This window comes from Anomaloglossus baeobatrachus, chromosome 4, assembly GCF_048569485.1.
Source record: "Anomaloglossus baeobatrachus isolate aAnoBae1 chromosome 4, aAnoBae1.hap1, whole genome shotgun sequence".
NCBI classification, from domain to species: domain Eukaryota; kingdom Metazoa; phylum Chordata; class Amphibia; order Anura; family Aromobatidae; genus Anomaloglossus; species Anomaloglossus baeobatrachus.
The window spans coordinates 500,574,477-500,594,266 of record NC_134356.1 but is presented as its reverse complement, the minus strand read 5'-3'; the positions used below and the strand labels follow the sequence as shown (position 1 = coordinate 500,594,266).

Genomic DNA, 19,790 nt, shown 5'->3' with positions numbered 1-19,790 from the left:
GCCCCGGTACTCCCATCGGCAGCACTCCCCTTTAACGCAAACCCGCATGTGGCGTCACGAACATTCATCCCTTGTAAATATCCACTTAGATTTGAAGCAGCCGCAAGCCCCTGGGTCCAGAGACCCTCGAGCCACAGCAACCCCGGATCCGAGCAGGTCGACTGCTGCTGGGGCGGCACATATATGAAAAACAGAACATGATAATATTGGAAAACAGCAAAACCTTTAAAAAAATTACATCAGGATCCAACTACCACCTTCCAGAGAAAAATGAAGAAGCTGTTGTCAGAAGGTTTGGCCCTGGGAGCCATAGATGAGCAGCTATCAGAACATCTTTTTGTTCACCACCCAATAATTCCGATTTTTCACTCCCTGCCAAAGATATATAAAGAGACCTTTCCGCCTACTTTTAGACCCATAGTGGCAGGAATAGGGAGTATGGGTGAGAAACTAAGCTCATGGGCGACCTGTAGCTGCAGCCCCTGGTCTCCAACTTACCCGGATACATCAGATACCAAGCACCTCATATCATCTCGACAAGACTACATGGTACAGTGATTGTATTTTCATCACCTGTGACATGGAGGCACTGTATCCATCACTGATGCATGATTTGACGATTTTCATCTTATCTAAACATCTTTCGGACTTCAGCAATTACACAATTCCAATAAAAGAATTTTTGGTTGTCGGCTGATTTTTTTTTTTTTAAAACACGTTATTTTTCCTTCAACATAGAATTTTTTTTTTCAGATTTGCGAAGCCCCAATGGGGGCGGGCTTCTCCCCTTCAATCGCCATTCTGTATATGACGGCGTGGGAAAATTCGTATATATTTTCCTACGCCAATCCCTTCTCTTCCCATATCAGATGGCTGGGTCTGGGTCGTTACATGGATGATCTGCTACTGATATGGGATGGACCTATGGAATTGGCGTTGGAATTCATGGAATATCTCAGTGATAACATGAATCTCAAATTTCACCCATTATATCGGAGGCAAAGTCACCAATTTCTTAGATGTAACACTAAATATAAATTCTGATTCAGTGATCAGCATATCTCCCCATAGAAAAACCACCACCACAAATTCCATCCTCCATGCTGGATCCTGCCACCCCCATCATGTAATTAAAAATATCCCAGTGGGAGAGCTATAGAGAGCAGAAAGAAATTTCACAGCAAATCAATTGTATAATGATAATAAAGAAATTATGAGAAATCGTCTCTCTAAACACGGCTACTCTAAATGGATGCTGGAGAGAGCAGATAAAATCGTCCGCAACATTGACCGTGATACAATGTTTACTGACCAAAAAAAATGCAACAGATCCAGTAATGATATGGTCACCTTTACAACCACTTATAGTCCACAATTCAAGGAGGTCAGTAATATCAGCCAGGACAAGAAATTAGAAACCATCCTGTCCAAGCCAATCCTTTTTATAATATTATTATTATTATTATTATTATTAATAATCTTTATTTCTATAGTGCCAACATATTCCGCAGCGCTTTACAATTCAGGAGGATCATATACAAACAAGTAACAGTTATAGAAAATACAATATTTAGAGGTAAAAAAAAGAGACAACCCTGTTCGTGAGAGCTTACAATCTAAAATGAGATATGGGGGGGGGAGGGGCAAGGTACAAGTGCTTATTTACAGTGACAATCCAGCCATCTCACAGAAATGGGGGATAGATAATTGCTTCGTGGACCAGTTGGCCAGAGCCTTGAGATGCATTTGGGTGCCATGGAGTTTGATGTGGAGTTATGTTGTGAGAAGTTGTAGAGGGACTATGTGAATCGAATCTGATTAGGGAGTGTGATAGGCCGCCCTAAAAAGATGCGTCTTTAGGGTGCGTCTGAAGCTGAGTAAGTTGTGATTCGTCCTAACTTCTTGGGGTAGAGCGTTCCAGAGGGTTGGTGCAGCTCGGAAGAAGTCTTGGATTCGGGAGTGGGAGGTTCGAATTAGTGTGGATGTTAGTCGAAAGTCGTTATTATGCTAGAAAAGCGCCTAGTTTAAATGACATCCTTTCTCCTAGCCTTTTCTCCAGCAATATGCTGAAAAAAAAAAAAAGGGGAAAAATCCTGGCTGAGCACTAAAGGCTCATATAAGTGTGGCCATACAGTGTGTACCTGTTGCAAACATATGAGTAAGGCCACTTTCACATTTCTTTTTTTTTTCTTCACACAATCATTGGTCCCGTGGGGGCATCCATCCGAACTCCCCCCGCAAAAGGGTTATTGGACGCATACACCGACGAGGCCATTGACAATAATGGAGAAGACGGAGTCAGAGTGTGCTCTGTCGGGCACATATGTTTTCTGCAGGCAAACAAACGTTTGGGTGTCCGCCTGCAGAAAACATATATGCCCGGAAATGGTGCAAGACAGAGCACATGCTGAGTCCGTCTGCTCCTTTATAGTCAATGGCCCCCATCGGCGTATGCGTCCGAAACCCGTTTTGAGTGGGGAAAGGGGAGTTCGGACGGATGCCCCGACAGAACCAGTGAACATAGGTAAAAACTAGAGCTGGTCGAACTCGCAAACCCTGCTAAATAAAAAAAAAAAAAAAAAAACAACCCGGATTCACTCCGGAATCCGGTACCCATATAAAAGTCTATGGGGACTAGCATCCAGAGATTAAAAATGTTGGTGGAAGGGACAGGAGCGAGTGGTGTACTCACCGAGGCTGTGTCATGGCGGCACACTCCTTACAGGTCACGCTTTCCCTTTCGGAGTTGACAATTAACTCTCATTGAATATTCACTGCTTTGCCCGCCGACACGTGTAATTGGTTGCAGTTACACACGCCCCCACCCTGAGTGGCAGCGTGTCAGCTGACAGTAACCTATCACAGACGCCAGGATGGCCGGTGGGCGGGAAAGCAGTACAAGTTTCTGTGGGTCAGTATGGTGGTTTAAAAATAAATAAAACAATCGGCGCAGGGTCCTCCATATTCTGATGCCAGCACAGATAAAGCCCACGACTGCAGGTTGGAAGAGAACAGGCCCAAGATTGAGGCTCTCGCAGGAGAAGAGTGACTACAATAACCCACCCCCATTGTTCTTCTCTCCCGGAAGAGTGTGGGCGGAGCTTAAAATAAAGCTTGCAGGTTTCACATAACAAAAATCTTATCCCGTCCTCTAGAAAATGTATCCGGGAGTGCCACCTTGGATTTAGGTATAGCATTGCTCGCTGCCAAACCCGTGGCCCCCTGCTCTGGCTACATAATTCTGTATCACAGGTCTGCCAGACCAAGGGACAGGCTCTGCACTCATTCTGCAAGGATCTATTTATGGTCCGGAAAAAAAAAGTGGGTCGGTTATAATATCATGCTGTGACTTCTGGGGTTCCGCCAGGAATAGAGGAACCCCCAGCAATCGCCACAACAAACAGGGTACACAGTGAACATAATAAAAGAGTGGGCCCCAGCGCTATGGAGAGGGGAGTGGGGTCATCTCCTGCACTCACCTGAGGCTAATCCCTGCACTGACGCCCCTATATGGGCTCCTTCACCCTGCTGCCGATCATATGCTTAGGTACTCATTTGCTCTGAACTCACCCTGGCAAGTGAGAACGGTGAGAGCACTATTCTCACCTCTGCAATAAAGACGTAAAGGTAAGAAGACAGATAGGAGAAAATAGACACAAAATGAAAACACTCCAATGCAGCTAACATCACAGCTGCAATTGTAAAAAAAAAAAAAAAAAAAAAAAAACCCTTCAGCTTCTTCCAGAGACTGGCTCCTTCCACAGTGGAAAGCTTAGATATGAGAGTCTATAACCAACATCAGATGTTACGACACATGACTATTTATAGTGAAGGGGAGTGATCACAAAGAGCTGCACCTGGTATTAAGGCTCCAAAGGATATCCAGATTGGAACAAGTCCTTAACTCCTACTGCACCAAAGGAAAGACCTGTACACAATACATTCTGGTCCCAGACTTGCCAGAGATCACCATGGAGAGAAGCACACCCAAGACAGATGAGGACATATATACCAGAGTGGGGACATACCAAGATAGGACCCAGGATGAGGACATATATATATATATATATAGACATATACATATATATATATACACAGGGCCGTATTTACCATTAGGCACCCGTGCCTGGGGCGGCAGGATGTGGGGGGGCGGCACCTTCTAGCAGAAAAAAAAAAATTATTTTTTTTTTACATATCCATTAAATCCGCTGTATTTTCGGAGGGGGGAGAGGCGCACCTCCATTTATTTGTATCCGCATCAATTAAGACGCAAATGCAGACAAACTGCGGCGGCCGGGCACAGAGAGCTGATTGACCCCGGAACTGCCGGCGCCTGCACTTCCGGGGTTACAGGCGCGCCAATGAGCTCCTTCCTCTGTGCTGCGTCCAATGCTGTGTGGATTTCACATGCAGAGCTCACAGCAGGACGCCGCGATGGAAGCCGGTGTCAGAAGAGGATACTCACGTGAGCCAGGAAGATGACAGCGGGCCATGGAGCAGGTAAGTGCTCGCAGAGCTGAAGATTCATAAGGAGCGTGGGGGTGTCTCTAATGCAGACTGGAGATCTGCGCATGTGGTGGGGGGAGAGAGGCTGATATTGGGGGAGACTTGGGGGAAGAGAAGCTGATACTGGGGGAGGCTGGGAGGAGAGAGTCTGATGCTGGGGGAGGCTGATGCTAGGGGAGGCTAGGAGGGGGGAGGCTGATGCTGGGGGAGGCGTATGCTGGGGGAGGCTGACGCTGGGGGAGGCTGGGAGGAGGGAGGCTGAGACTGATGCTGGGGGAGGCTGGGAGGAGGGAGGCTGATGCTGGGGGAGGCTGATGCTGGGGGAGGCTGGGAGGGGGGATTCTGATGCTGGGGGAGGCTGGCAGGAGGGAGGCTGATGCTGAGGAAGGCTGATGCTGGGGGAGGCTGGAAGGAAAGAGGCTGATGCTGGGGGAGGCTGGGACGAGGGAGGCTGATGCTGGGGGAGGCTGGGAGGAGGGAGGCTGATGCTGGGGGAGGCTGGGAGGAGGGAGGCTAATGCTGGGGGAGGCTGGGAGGAGGGAGGCTGATGCTCAGGGAGGCTGATGCTGGGGGAGGCTGGGAGGAGAGAGGCTGATGCTGGGGGAGGCTGGGAGGAGAGAGGCTGATGCTGGGGGAGGCTGGGAGGAGAGAGGCTGGGAGGAGAGAGGCTGATGCTGGGGGAAGCTGATGCTGGGAGAAGCTGGGAGGAGAGAGGCTGATACTGGGGGAGGCTGATGCTGGGGGAGGCTGGGAGGAGAGAGGCTGATGCTGGGGGAGGCTGATGCTGGGGGAGGCTGGGAGGAGGGAGGCTGATGCTGGGGGAGGCTGGGAGGAGGGAGGCTGATACTGGGGGAGGCTGATGCTGGGGGAGGCTGGGAGGGGGGAGGCTGATGCTGGGGGAGGCTGGGAGGAGGGAGGCTGATGCTGGGGGAGGCTGGGAGGAGAGAGGCTGATGCTGGGGGAGGCTGATGCTGGGGGAGGCTGGGACGAGGGAGGCTGATGCTGGGGGAGGCTGGGAGGAGGGAGGCTAATGCTGGGGGAGGCTGGGAGGAGGGAGGCTGATGCTGGGGGAGGCTGGGAGAAGGGAGGCTGATGCTGGGGGAGGCTGGGAGGAGAGAGGCTGATGCTGGGGGAGGCTGGGAGGAGAGAGGCTGATGCTGGGGGAGGCTGGGAGGAGAGAGGCTGATGCTGGGGGAAGCTGATGCTGGGAGAAGCTGGGAGGAGAGAGGCTGATACTGGGGGAGGCTGGGAGGAGAGAGGCTGATGCTGGGGGAGGCTGGGAGGAAAGAGGCTGATGCTGGGGGAGGCTGGGAGGAGAGAAGCTAATGCTGGGGGAGGCTGGGAGGAGGGAGGCTGATGCAGAGGGAGGCTGATGCTGGGGGAGGCTGGGAGGAGAGAGGCTGATGCTGGGAGAGGCTGGGAGGTGAGAGGCTGATGCTGGGAGAGGCTGGGAGCAGAGAGGCTGATGCTGGGGGAGGCTGGGAGGAATGAGGCTGATGCTGAGGGAGGCTGATGCTGCGAGAGGCTGATGCTGCGGGAGACTTGGAGGAGAGAGGCTGAATGCTGAGGGAGGCTGATGCTGGGGGAGGCTGGGAGGAGGGAGGCTGATGCTGAGGGAGGCTGATGCTGGGGGAGTCTGGGAGGAGAGAGGCTGATGCTGGGAGAGGCTGGGAGGTGAGAGGCTGATGCTGGGAGAGGCTGGGAGGAGAGAGGCTGATGCTGGGGGAGGCTGGAAGGAAAGAGGCTGATGCTGAGGGAGGCTGATGCTGGGAGAGGCTGATGCTGCGGGAGGCTCGGAGGAGAGAGGCTGATGCTGAGGGAGGCTGATGCTGGGGGAGGCTGGGAGGAGAGAGGCTGATGCTGGGGGAGGCTAGGAGGGGGGAGGCTGATGCTGGGGGAGGCTGGGAGGAGGGAGGCTGATGCTGGGGGAGGCTGGGAGGAGGGAGGCTGATGCTGAGGGAGGCTGATGCTGGGGGAGGCTGGGAGGAGAGAGGCTGATGCTGGGGGAGTCTGATGCTGGGGGAGGATGGGAGGGAGAAGCTGATGCTGAGGGAGGCTGGGAGGAGAGAGGCTGATGCTGAGGGAGGCTGGGAGGAGAGAGGCTGATGCTGGGGGAGGCTGGAAGGAAAGAGGCTGATGCTGAGGGAGGCTGATGCTGGGAGAGGCTGATGCTGCGGGAGGCTCGGAGGAGAGAGGCTGATGCTGAGGGAGGCTGATGCTGGGGGAGGCTGGGAGGAGAGAGGCTGATGCTGGGGGAGGCTAGGAGGGGGGAGGCTGATGCTGGGGGAGGCTGGGAGGAGGGAGGCTGATGCTGGGGGAGGCTGGGAGGAGGGAGGCTGATGCTGAGGGAGGCTGATGCTGGGGGAGGCTGGGAGGAGAGAGGCTGATGCTGGGGGAGTCTGATGCTGGGGGAGGCTGGGAGGGAGAAGCTGATGCTGAGGGAGGCTGGGAGGAGAGAGGCTGATGCTGAGGGAGGCTGGGAGAAGAGAGGCTGATGCTGGGGGAGGCTGATGCTGGGGGAGGCTGGGAGGACAGAGGCTGATGCTGGGGGAGGCTGATGCTGGGAGAGGCTGGGAGGGGGGAGGCTGGGAGGGAGGAGGCTGGGAGGAGAGAGGCTGATGCTGGGGGAGGCTGGGAGAAGAGAGGCTGATGCTGGGGGCAGAGAGGCTGATGCTGGGAGAAGCTGGGGGAGAGAGGCTGATGCTGGGGGAGGCTGGGAGGAGAGAGGCTGGGAGGAGAGAGGCTGATGCTGGGGGAGGCTGGGAGGAGAGAGGCTGATGCTGGGGGAATCTGATGCTGGGAGAAGCTGGGAGGAGAGAGGCTGATACTGGGGGAGGCTGGGAGGAGAGAGGCTGATGCTGGGGGAGGCTGGGAGGAAAGAGGCTGATGCTGGGGGAGGCTGGGAGGAGAGAGGCTGATGCTGGGGGAGGCTGGGAGGAGGGAGGCTGAGGCTGGGAGGAGAGAGGCTGATGCTGGGAGAGGCTGGGAGGAGGGAGGCTGATGCTGGGAGAGGCTGAAAGGAGAGAGGCTGATGCTGGGGGAGGCTGGGAGGAAAGAGGCTGATGCTGAGGGAGGCTGATGCTGGGAGAGGCTGATGCTGCGGGAGCCTTGGAGGAGAGAGGCTGATGCTGAGTGAGGCTGATGCTGGGGGAGGCTGATGCTGGGGGAGGCTGGGAGGGGGGAGGCTGGGAGGAGAGAGGCTGATGCTGGGGGAGTCTGATGCTGGGGGAGGCTGGGGGGGAGAAGCTGATGCTGAGGGAGGCTGGGAGGAGAGAGGCTGATGCTGAGGGAGGCTGGGAGAAGAGAGGCTGATGCTGGGGGAGGCTGATGCTGGGGGAGGCTGGGAGGACAGAGGCTGATGCTGGGGGAGGCTGATGCTGGGAGAGGCTGGGAGGGGGGAGGCTGGGAGGGAGGAGGCTGGGAGGAGAGAGGCTGATGCTGGGGGAGGCTGGGAGAAGAGAGGCTGATGCTGGGGGCAGAGAGGCTGATGCTGGGAGAAGCTGGGGGAGAGAGGCTGATGCTGGGGGAGGCTGGGAGGAGAGAGGCTGGGAGGAGAGAGGCTGATGCTGGGGGAGGCTGGGAGGAGAGAGGCTGATGCTGGGGGAAGCTGATGCTGGGAGAAGCTGGGAGGAGAGAGGCTGATACTGGAGGAGGCTGGGAGGAGAGAGGCTGATGCTGGGGGAGGCTGGGAGGAAAGAGGCTGATGCTGGGGGAGGCTGGGAGGAGAGAGGCTGATGCTGGGGGAGGCTGGGCGGAGGGAGGCTGAGGCTGGGAGGAGAGAGGCTGATGCTGGGAGAGGCTGGGAGGAGGGAGGCTGATGCTGGGAGAGGCTGAAAGGAGAGAGGCTGATGCTGGGGGAGGCTGGGAGGAAAGAGGCTGATGCTGAGGGAGGCTGATGCTGGGAGAGGCTGATGCTGCGGGAGGCTTGGAGGAGGGAGGCTGATGCTGAGTGAGGCTGATGCTGGGGGAGACTGGGAGGGGGGAGGCTGATGCTGGGGGAGGCTGATGCTGGGGGAGGCTGGGAGAAGAGAGTCTGATGCTGGGGGCAGAGGCTGATGCTGGGGGAAGCTGGGGCAGAGAGGCTGATGCTGGGGGAAGCTGGGGGAGACAGGCTGATGCTGGGGAAAGCTGGGGGAGAGAGGTTGAAACTGGGGGAGGCTGGGGGGAGAGAGGCTGATGCTGGGGGACGCTGGGGGAGAGAGGTTGATGCTGGGGGGGCTGGGGAAGAGAGGCTGATGCTGGGGGAGAAGCTGCTGCTGTAGGCGGGGGAGAGAGGCTGCTGGTGGGGGAATGGGAGAGAGGGGCCAATGCTAGAGACAGAGGACAAGGGTTGAGGGATAGCGCAATGACAAAATCGATGGGGGGAGTGTAAGGACTCAGAATGAGAGGGGGGCAGCATTGGGAGCTCATTATGGAGAAGGGATGTGTGGGCTCAGTATGGAGTGGAGCAATGTAGGGGAGTCAATATTAAGAGTGGGGTAGTGTGTGTGTGTGTGGGGTGGTGTCTCAGCATAAGCGTTAGTGTGGTGGTCTTAGTATGATGAATGGGCAGCATGGAGGTGTCATTATGGAAAAGAGGAAGGCAGCATTAGGAGCTCATGGAGAGGGGTAGCATGCATGGGACATTGTGAGGAGGGGGCAGCATGCATGGGACATTGTGAGGAGGGGGCAGCATGCATGGGACATTGTGAGGAGGGGGCAGCATGCATGGGACACTGTGAGGAGGGGGCAGCATGCATGGGACACTGTGAGGGGAGGGCAGCATGCATGGGACATTGTGTGGAGGGGGCAGCATGCATGGGACACTGTGAGGAGGGGGCAGCATGCATGGGACACTGTGAGGAGGGGGCAGCATGCATGGGACACTGTGAGGAGGGGGCAGCATGCATGGGACATTGTGAGGAGGGGGCAGCATGCATGGGACATTGTGAGGAGGGAGCAGCATTCATGGGACATTGTGAGAAGGGAGCAGCATGCATGGGACACTGTGAGGAGGGGGCAGCATGCATGGGACATTGTGAGGAGGGGGCAGCATGCATAGGACATTGTGAGGAGTGGGCAGCATGCATGGGACATTGTGAGGAGGGGGCAGCATGCATGGGACATTGTGAGGAGGGGGCAGCATGCATGGGACATTGTGAGGAGGGGGCAGCATGCATAGGACATTGTGAGGAGGGGGCAGCATGCATGGGACATTGTGAGGAGGGGGCAGCATGCATGGGACATTGTGAGGAGGGGGCAGCATGCATGGGACATTGTGAGGAGGGGGCAGCATGCATGGGACATTGTGAGGAGGGGCAGCATGCATGGGACATTGTGAGGAGGGAGCAGCATGCATGGGACATTATGAGGAGGAGGCAGCATGCATGGGACACTGTGAGGAGGGGGCAGCATGCATGGGACATTGTGAGGAGGGGGCAGCATGCATGGGACATTGTGAGGAGGGGGCAGCATGCATGGGACATTGTGAGGAGGGGGCAGCATGCATGGGACATTGTGAGGAGGGGGCAGCATGCATGGGACATTGTGAGGAGGGAGCAGCATGCATGGGACATTGTGAGGAGGGAGCAGCATTCATGGGACATTGTGAGAAGGGGGCAGCATGCATGGGACACTGTGAGGAGGGAGCAGCATGCATGGGACATTGTGAGGAGGGGGCAGCATGCATGGGACATTGTGAGGAGGGGGCAGCATGATGTGAGGACAGTGTACAGATCATATTTCATAATTGAGGAAGGTGTGGTGGGTATAATTTATAAGGGAGGGCAGTGTGTAGTATATTAGGGGCAGTGTCACAGTCACAGTATATAAGTGGGGACGCTGTGGTGGGAATATTTTATACTTATGCTATGTTTTGATGTGCCTGTGGTGATCCCCATTGGGGGGGGTTAGTGCCCTTCGAAAACTCAGTGTTACGTTGTCACTAAGGGGCGCGACCACTTAAAGTGCCTAGGGCAGCATGAAGGCAAAATACAGCCCTGTATATACACATATATATATCAGGATGGGGACATACATACCAAGAAGGGGACATACATGCTAGGATTGGGATATATACCAGCATGTGTCGAGGATGCGGACATATATAACAAGATGGACCCAGGATGGGGACATAGTTACATATATACCAGGATTGGGACGTATATACCAGAAAGTTGCCCAGGATGGGGACATATTTACCACGAAGTTGCCCAGGATCAAGATAGGGAACATTACTACATAATGAAGGGGGCAATTGGTATGTCTATATAGGATTTAGAATGATACAATGGCCAACATGCGGGGAGGGGGGTGTCACACTGGCTACATGCTGTGAGTGGGGGCTACTAGTGCTCCTGTACTGTGAGAACAGATGGCCATCACTACACAGCACTCTGGGCGCATATAGAGCCCTCCTGGAGGCTGTGCGGCTCCGCACTGTAGACTGGCAGCCAGTGAATGTCGTGATTTACACATTCTTGTGCCCCAATCGCCTCACGACACGCCGCGCTGCTCGCCAGGACAACGCCCGCTCACGGCTCTATTTCCACCTATTGTTCTACTACTGTTCGTGGACAATAAAGTTGCGCGAGAGGAACATACCGTGGGCGGGGAGTACGTTCTCGCGAGAACTCGCATTGATTGCGCACTTGGTGAAGAAGAGGCGTTGCGGCCTTTTGAATCTTTCTTCGTCGACTGTCGCATCGAGAGGAAGGCCTGTAGCATTGAAAAATGGCGGAACTCGACCAGCATGACTCCCAGGACGCGTTGAACAACGGCAGCGACAACAACAGTTTGTGCGATGATCAGTGTGACGCGAGCATGGCGGAGGAGAGCCCTTCCAATGGGATGAAGAAGTAGGTGCCGCCATCTGTGTAGGAAATGGCCGCCGTTAGAGGAGGATGGTGGAAGCGGCCGCCATGTGTGTCCGTATACTGCTCCCGCGTGACGCTGTGCAGAGCTTTGTGTCCTGTAGTCAGTAATGGCGGGGCTTTACCTCAGGTTTAGGCCGAACACTTTTGTGCCAGTCTGGGGTGACATCGCTATAGACTCCGCTCCTGTTACTACGGCGCTGCATCGTCCACAGGGAATGTGTGTGTGTGTGACTATACAGCGCTGTACCGTCCACAGGGAATGTGTGTGTGTGTGTGACTATACAGCGCTGTACCGTCCACAGGGAATGTGTGTGTGAGACTATACAGCGCTGTACCGTCCACAGGGAATGTGTGTGTGAGACTATACAGCGCTGTACCGTCCACAGGGAATGTGTGTGTGAGACTATACAGCGCTGTACCGTCCACAGGGAATGTGTGTGTGAGACTATACAGCGCTGTACCGTCCACAGGGAATGTGTGTGTGTGACTATACAGCGCTGTACCGTCCACAGGGAATGTGTGTGTGTGACTATACAGCGCTGTACCGTCCACAGGGAATGTGTGTGTGTGACTATACAGCGCTGTACCGTCCACAGGGAATGTGTGTGAGACTATACAGCGCTGTACCGTCCACAGGGAATGTGTGTGTGTGTGTGAGACTATACAGCTTTACCGTCCACAGGGAATGTGTGTGTGTGTGTGTGTGTGTGTGTGTGTGTGTGTGAGAGACTATACAGCGCTGTACCGTCCACAGGGAATGTGTGTGTGTGTGAGACTATACAGCGCTGTACCGTCCACAGGGAATGTGTGTGTGTGTGAGACTATACAGCGCTGTACCGTCCACAGGGAATGTGTGTGTGTGTGTGTGTGTGTGTGTGTGAGACTATACAGCGCTGTACCGTCCACAGGGAATGTGTGTGTGTGTGTGTGTGTGTGTGTGTGTGAGACTATACAGCGCTGTACCGTCCACAGGGAATGTGTGTGTGTGTGAGACTATACAGCGCTGTACCGTCCACAGGGAATGTGTGTGTGTGTGAGACTATACAGCGCTGTACCGTCCACAGGGAATGTGTGTGTGTGTGAGACTATACAGCGCTGTACCGTCCACAGGGAATGTGTGTGTGTGTGAGACTATACAGCGCTGTACCGTCCACAGGGAATGTGTGTGTGTGACTATACAGCGCTGTACCGTCCACAGGGAATGTGTGTGTGTGTGACTATACAGCACTGTACCGTCCACAGGGAATGTGTGTGTGTGTGACTATACAGCACTGTACCGTCCACAGGGAATGTGTGTGTGTGTGTGTGACTATACAGCGCTGTACCGTCCACAGGGAATGTGTGTGTGTGTGTGTGTGTGACTATACAGCGCTGTACCGTCCACAGGGAATGTGTGTGTGTGTGTGTGTGACTATACAGCGCTGTACCGTCCACAGGGAATGTGTGTGTGTGTGTGTGTGACTATACAGCGCTGTACCGTCCACAGGGAATGTGTGTGTGTGTGTGTGACTATACAGCGCTGTACCGTCCACAGGGAATGTGTGTGTGTGTGTGACTATACAGCGCTGTACCGTCCACAGGGAATGTGTGTGTGTGTGTGTGGCGGCTGTATACGGTTTGTAAGGGGGGGGACGGTATAGAGCAGACGTCTCAAACATGCGGCCTCCGAGGCTGCTGCTTGTTGCAGCCCACAGACCCCCTGACGATCGTGGCCCTATGCTGGGGGTCGTCATCAGCAGAGCACAGTTGAATCATTTGCGGTGCCTCACAGCGGAGCTTTCTGCATTATACCAATGGCTGTCGCCCGCCAATCAGATGCAAGGAGGTGAAGTTGCTTTATGAAGTCACCACCTTGCATCTGATTGGCTGAGAGCAGCCATTGGTATAATGCAGAAAGCTCCGCTGCGCGGCACTGCAAATGGTTCAACTGTAGTATGGCCTTGCTGGCGCCGATCCCTGGCATAGGGCCGCAATCTTCACAGGGTCTGCAACAAGCAGTTAAGATACATGCTCACAATCAGGACCCGCTGCATCCTGGACGCAGCGGGTCCTGAACTGCGGGGCCGCAAGTCTCCTGCAGGAGATCACTGGAGACTGCAGTGGCCCATGATCAGGGTTCGGCGCGCTGCAGTCTCCTTGCTGTGCTCTCCCTGCAGAGGACGCTTGCGACTCCACAGCAAACAACTCACTTGCTGCGACCTCTGAAAGCCGCACCGCAAGTCAGTGTTTGCTGCGAGTCGCACACGCACAGAGGCATGGGATTTCTAGAAATCCCATCCACTCTGCTTGTGCTGCACATTGCAACATTTTGGACTCTGCTGAAACATGCTGCCTCCAGAACTCTGTAAACACTGATCATGGGCACACAAAGAACGGAGGAAAGGTGAGAATTTTTATTTTTTGTATTACTAAAGGATGGGCACAATGCTGCAAGGATGGGCACAATACTGCAGGGCACACGGATGGGCACAATGCTGCAAGGATGGGCACAATACTGCAGGGCACACGGATGGGCACAATGCTGCAAGGATGGGCACAATGCTATATGATGGTAATTGTAAAACAACATTACAAGGTGATAAAATATAAAAAAATCAAAATAAAGCATGAATTTTTTTTAATTAAAATTTTTATATATATATTTTTATATATATATTATAATTTTATTTTTCTTAACCAAAAAATTGCAGGTTTGTCATAATAAATAAGCAAAAAACCAAAAAATGTCACTTTGTCCTACAAGGAATGCGGCCCCCCTCAAATTTTTTTTTCCTCTGTGCGCCCATACACCCAGCTGAGTTTGAGACCCCTGGTATACAGAAGGCAAGACGAAGGTGGTCGGTTTACGGTGCGCAAGGGTCACTGGGAGGGACAGGGGTCGATGTACAGCGCGCAGGGGACCCCGGAGGGAGGGGGTGTTAGTGTATGGCGCGCAGGGGACACGGGAGGGGGGGGGTCGGTGTACGGCGCGCAGGGGACACAAGGGGGTTTTCGGTGTACGGCGCGCAGGGGACACAAGGGGGGGGGTGTCGGTGTACGGCGCGCAGGGGACACAAGGGGGGGTGTCGGTGTACGGCGTGCAGGGGACACAAGGGGGGGGTGTCGGTGTACGGCGCGCAGGGGACACAAGCGGGGGTGTCGGTGTACGGCGCGCAGGGGACACAAGCAGGGCTGTGGAGTCTGAGTTGGAGCTCATTTTGGTGGAGTCGGTATAAAATGCACCGACTCCGACTCCTAAAATATATAATAAATTGGGGACAGTAGTGCAATGCAGAATGTGCTGAATATTTTACTAAATGACATTTAGTATAATGCTTATATTTAAGTGAAAAATTTATTGTAGTACAATGTGAACATCAGACATTTAATTGTTTTTATGATACAATAATCAAGATATTTGGATAGAACAAAATATATTTATTGGAATACAACTTTAGAACACAAACTAATACATTGTAAATATGTAATATATATATATATATATATATATATATATATATATATATATATATATATATTTCAGTGTATATACACACACAAGATATATATGTAATCTACTGTATATTACATAGTGTATTATATATTTACAATTTATTACAGTTTTTTGTGTTCTAAAGTTGTATTCCAATAAATATATTTTATGTTCTATCCAAATATCTTGATTATTGTATCATAAAAATTATTAAATGTCTGATGTTCACATACACATATTCATGTACTACAATAAATTTTTCACCTAACTATAAGCAATATATGTCGGAGTCGGAGGTTTGGCTTACCGACTCCACAGCCCTGGACACAAGGGGGGGTATCTGTGTACGGCGCGCAGGGGACACAAGGGGGGGGTGTCGGTGTACGGCGCGCAGGGGACACAAGGGGGGGGTGTCGGTGTACGGCGCGCAGGGGACACAAGGGGGGGGTGTCGGTGTACGGCGAGCAGGGGACACAAGGGGGGGGTGTCGGTGTACGGCGCGCAGGGGACACAAGGGGGGGTGTCGGTGTACGGCGCGCAGGGGACACAAGGGGGGGGTGTCGGTGTACGGCGCGCAGGGGACACGGGGGGGGGCAGCATGCTTTCTTTTGGCAGTAGAGATGGGGGCATCGATGCTCATGGCTCTGTTGGTCAGTCAGATTACTTGCTGATGGGCCAGAGTCCTGGTAATCGATTTGGCAATCAGTACTGAGTTGGTCAGGGAGGTGAGTGAAGGAATTCCGTCCAAAGTTCATGCAAATACAACAGTTTGCTCTATTCTCTTTTGGGTTCTTTTTTCCTCCATTTAAGTTCAGTTACATTTTCACATTCGCCGTTTTCACTGACATTCATCTGGAACTGTTTACTAACACTGTATATATGAGAAATTGATAGAAAACTATCCTGGAGCCTTGTTCAGACAGATGCAAAGCAAAATGACTGGTAATTCATACTATGTAAGATTATTACTAAATGGTGCTGACCGGGTTCTTTTTTTTTTTTTTTCTTCTCTTTCCCAACATTTGTCCTACTAGTTACTTCCTGATAGGCAGTGCATTGCTGGGCAAGGGGGTAGTTAGTACGTCCTGGCGATTGCAGGGGCATCGGAGCTGTGCCCCTGCGATCGTTGCTGGGAGCGCAGCTTGTTTGATTGCAAAGCCCCAGCTGTCACAGCCAGGGAATGTCGCTAGCTCACGCTATTTAGGAGATTGGAAAAGGGATCGCGCCAAGCTACCAGAATACGCCTGGGATCATACCAGAAGCATGCTCATACATGCTTCTGTCAGTACTGCGCTGACAGCTGTACTGTATTGCATAGATTGGTCATTGCAGTACAGTATTGCTGTGTCAGCAGCAACAGGTAATGTCCCATATAAAGACTAAGGCTACTTTCACACATCCGGTTTGAGCACTGCGGCTCAATCCGGCTGTGAAAACTATGCAACGGATGCGGCGAAAACACCGCATCCGTTGCATACGTTTTTACATGCGGCCCGTCCGTTTTTTCCGGTTGCGGCATGCTACTAAGCATGCGCAGTGGAAAAAACCGCATGCGGTGACCGGATGCGGTTTTTTCCACATCTCGCCGCATCCGGCCTCCATAGGTATGCATTGAAAAATGCGCCGCAGCGGCCGGATGCGGCGCGATGCGGTGTTTTCTTCAGCGCTCTATTGGGAGACCCAGACGATTGGGTGTATAGCACTGCCTCCGGAGGCCACACAAAGCAATTACACTAAAAAGTGTAAGGCCCCTCCCCTTCTGGCTATACACCCCCAGTGGGATCACTGGCTCACCAGTTTTCTGCTTTGTGCGAAGGAGGTCAGACATCCACGCATAGCTCCACTGTTTGTAGTCAGCAGTAGCTGCTGGCTATATCGGATGGAAGAAAAGAGGGCCCATATGGGGCCCCCAGCATGCTCCCTTCTCACCCGCGGTGGTGCTTGTAAGGTTGAGGTACCTATTGCTGGTACAGAGGCTGGAGCCCACATGCTGTTTTCCTTCCACATCCCCTGGAGGGCTCTGTGGAAGTGGGATCTTGCCGGCCCCCAAGCCCTGGGGCCGGGCTCCATCCACAGACCCATAGAACCTGCTGGATTTGGAGCGGGAGTGCCGTTCAGGGACAAGGCCCTGCAACTTTCAGGTACTCTGTGTCCCCGGCAGGCACGGACACTCTCAGGCTTGCTGAGCGTTATAGTGCGCCGGGGACAGTAGCGCTGTGCGCCGGGGTTAGGTCACTGCAGCTTTGCTGAGTGACGTTTCATGTTGGGAACTACTGCGCCGACCGCTCCTGGAGCGGCGGCGCAGCTGCGACTTGTAGTGCGCCGGGGACTTTGCGCCGACCGCGCTTTTACGGCGGCGGCGCTTCTAACTTTAGCCCCCGGCTTCTGCGGCCTAGTGCCGCTTCGTTCCCGCCCCCACCCTGTCAATCAGGGTAGGGGAGAGACGCTGCTCAATTAACAGCGCCGAGGGCTGGAGCTTTATTTACATGCTCCAGCCCTCTCACTAGGCACAGGGGGAAGCAGACTTCCCGCTCTTCGTCGGTGTACGCCCAGGGCCCGCCCCCCCTCTCCACAAGGACGCCGGCAGCCATTACACATGCGGTCTGGCTGGGGAAAGGCAGCAGGCTCTGGGAGACCCAGACTAGAGGGATTTCTGGCGTCCACACACCGCTCCTAAGCGGGCGGTAAGCAGCACAGTAGTGCTGGCCCCTCTAGTGCCTCAGTGTTATATTAGTGTACTTTTTTCTTGGTACCATATATATATATATATATATATATATATATATATATATATATATATATATATATATATATATATATATATATATATATATATATATATATATATATATATATATATATATATATATATATATATATATATATATATATATATTTATATAGTGCACTGTAAGGTCGCTTCTTGGCTGGACACCCTGTAGTGCTCTGAGGAGGCAGCAACATGTCATCCGCAAAACGCAAGGGTGCCAAGGCACAGGCTGTGTACACTGTTTGTACTGCATGTGGGGCTAATCTACCAGCAGGCTCCAACGACTCTCATTGTGTGCAATGTTCAGTCCCAGTGGCACTTCGTCAGCCAGAGCCTATTGTGGTGGTAGCCCAGGCAGAGGCGCCTGTGAACCCTGCCCCGGTGACGGGGACAGACTTTGCAGTTTTTGCTGATAAAATGTCTGTGACTATGGCAAAAATCCTGGAAACCTTGCAGGCCAGGCCAGTTGCTCAGACCATGGACACTGCTGTGTCTATGCTCTCCGGTCCCCCTCAGTTGGAACTAATCCGTACTTCAGGGGGGTCTCAAGCATCACAGGCTGAAGTCTCTGACTCAGATGACAGTCCCAGGCAGCCTAAGCGAGCTCGCTGGGAAAGACCCTCCACGTCTTCACACTGTTCAGGGTCTCAGCGACAAGAGTCTCTCTGTGATGAGACTGAGGACGGTGACCAGGATTCTAATCCTGAGGCCCCTCTCAATCTGGATGCCCCTGATGGTGACGCCATGGTTAATGACCTTATATCGGCAATTAATAGGCTGTTGGATATTTCTCCCCCAGCCCCTTCTGCAGAGGAGGCAGCTGCACAGCAGGAGAAGTTCCATTTCCTGTATCCCAAGCGTAAATTAAGTGCTTTTTTGGACCACTCTGACTTCAGAGAATCGATCCAGAAACACGACGCTCATCCAGACAAGCGTTTCTCTAAACGTTCTAAGGATACCCGTTATCCTTTCTTCAGCGCTCTATTGGGAGACCCAGACGATTGGGGTATAGCTACTGCCCTCCGGAGGCCACACAAAGCACTACACTAAAAAGTGCAAGGCCCCTCCCCTTCTGGCTATACCCCCCCGTGGTATCACGGGTTCTCCAGTTTTCAAGCTTTGTGCGAAGGAGGTCAGACATCCACGCATAGCTCCACAGATTTTAGTCAGCAGTAGCTGCTGACTATTTCGGATGGAAGAAAAGAGGGCCCATATAGGGCCCCCAGCATGCTCCCTTCTCACCCGTGGATGGTGTTGTAAGGTTGAGGTACCTATTGCTGGTACAGGGGCTGGAGCCCCACATGCTGTTTTCCTTCCACATCCCCTTGTAGGGCTCTGTGGAAGTGGGATCCTGCCGGCCTCTAAGCTCTGACGCCGGGCTCCATCCACAGACCCAGTTGAACCTGATGGATATGGAGCAGGAGTACAATCAGGGACATGGCCCTGCATCATACAGGTACTCTGTGTCCCCGGCAGGCACAGACACACTCCGGGCTGGCTGGGTGTTGTAGTGCGCCGGGGACCGTAACGTTGGAGTTAGTGTTCCTACAGTTTACTGGGGGACTTTGTGTTGTGGGAACGCAGCGCCGACCCCCACTGGACCGGCGGCGCTGCTGTGACTTGTAGTGCGCCGGGGACACGCCGACCGCGCTTTTACGGCGGCGGCGTTTATAAATCCAGTCCCCGGCTTTTGCGGCCTAGCTCCGCTTCGTTCCCGCCCCCACCCTGTCAATCAGGGTAGGGGAGAGACGCTGTTTCGCAGCAGCGACGAGGGCTGGAGCCTGATTTACATGCTCCAGCCCTCTCACTAGGCACAGAGGGAAGCAGGCTTCCCGCTCTTAGTCAGGAACGCCCAGGGCCCGCCCCCCCTCCTCTCCCAGGACGCCGGCAGCCATTACATGCAGTCTGGCTGGAGGAAGGACGCAAGGCTCTGGGAGACCTGGACTAGGGGGCTTTTGGCGACCACACACCCGCTCTTAAGCGGGCGGTAAGCGGCATTTCAGCTGGCCCCTCTAGTGCCTCAGTGTGTATTGGTGTACTGTGTCACCAGATATATATATTTATTTATTTCTTGCACTGTGAGGTCGCTTCCTGGCTGGATACCCAGATCGCTCTGAGGAAGCAGCAACATGTCATCCACAAAACGCAAGGCTGCCAAGGCTAGGGCTGTGTACACTGCGTGTGCTGC

The 19,790-nt window shown here is 53.5% G+C and overlaps 1 protein-coding gene across 1 annotated transcript in view; it reads left to right on the top strand.

Annotated features, from left to right (window-relative positions):
* The first annotated feature begins 11,101 nt into the window (after positions 1-11,101).
* Positions 11,102-19,790, top strand: part of MYEF2 (myelin expression factor 2) — a 64,794-nt gene continuing 56,105 nt past the window's right edge. The window contains exon 1 of the mRNA XM_075345800.1: positions 11,102-11,342. Coding sequence (XP_075201915.1) covers positions 11,218-11,342 — 125 coding nt within the window. The 5' untranslated portion in view covers positions 11,102-11,217. The remainder of the gene's footprint in view (positions 11,343-19,790) is intronic.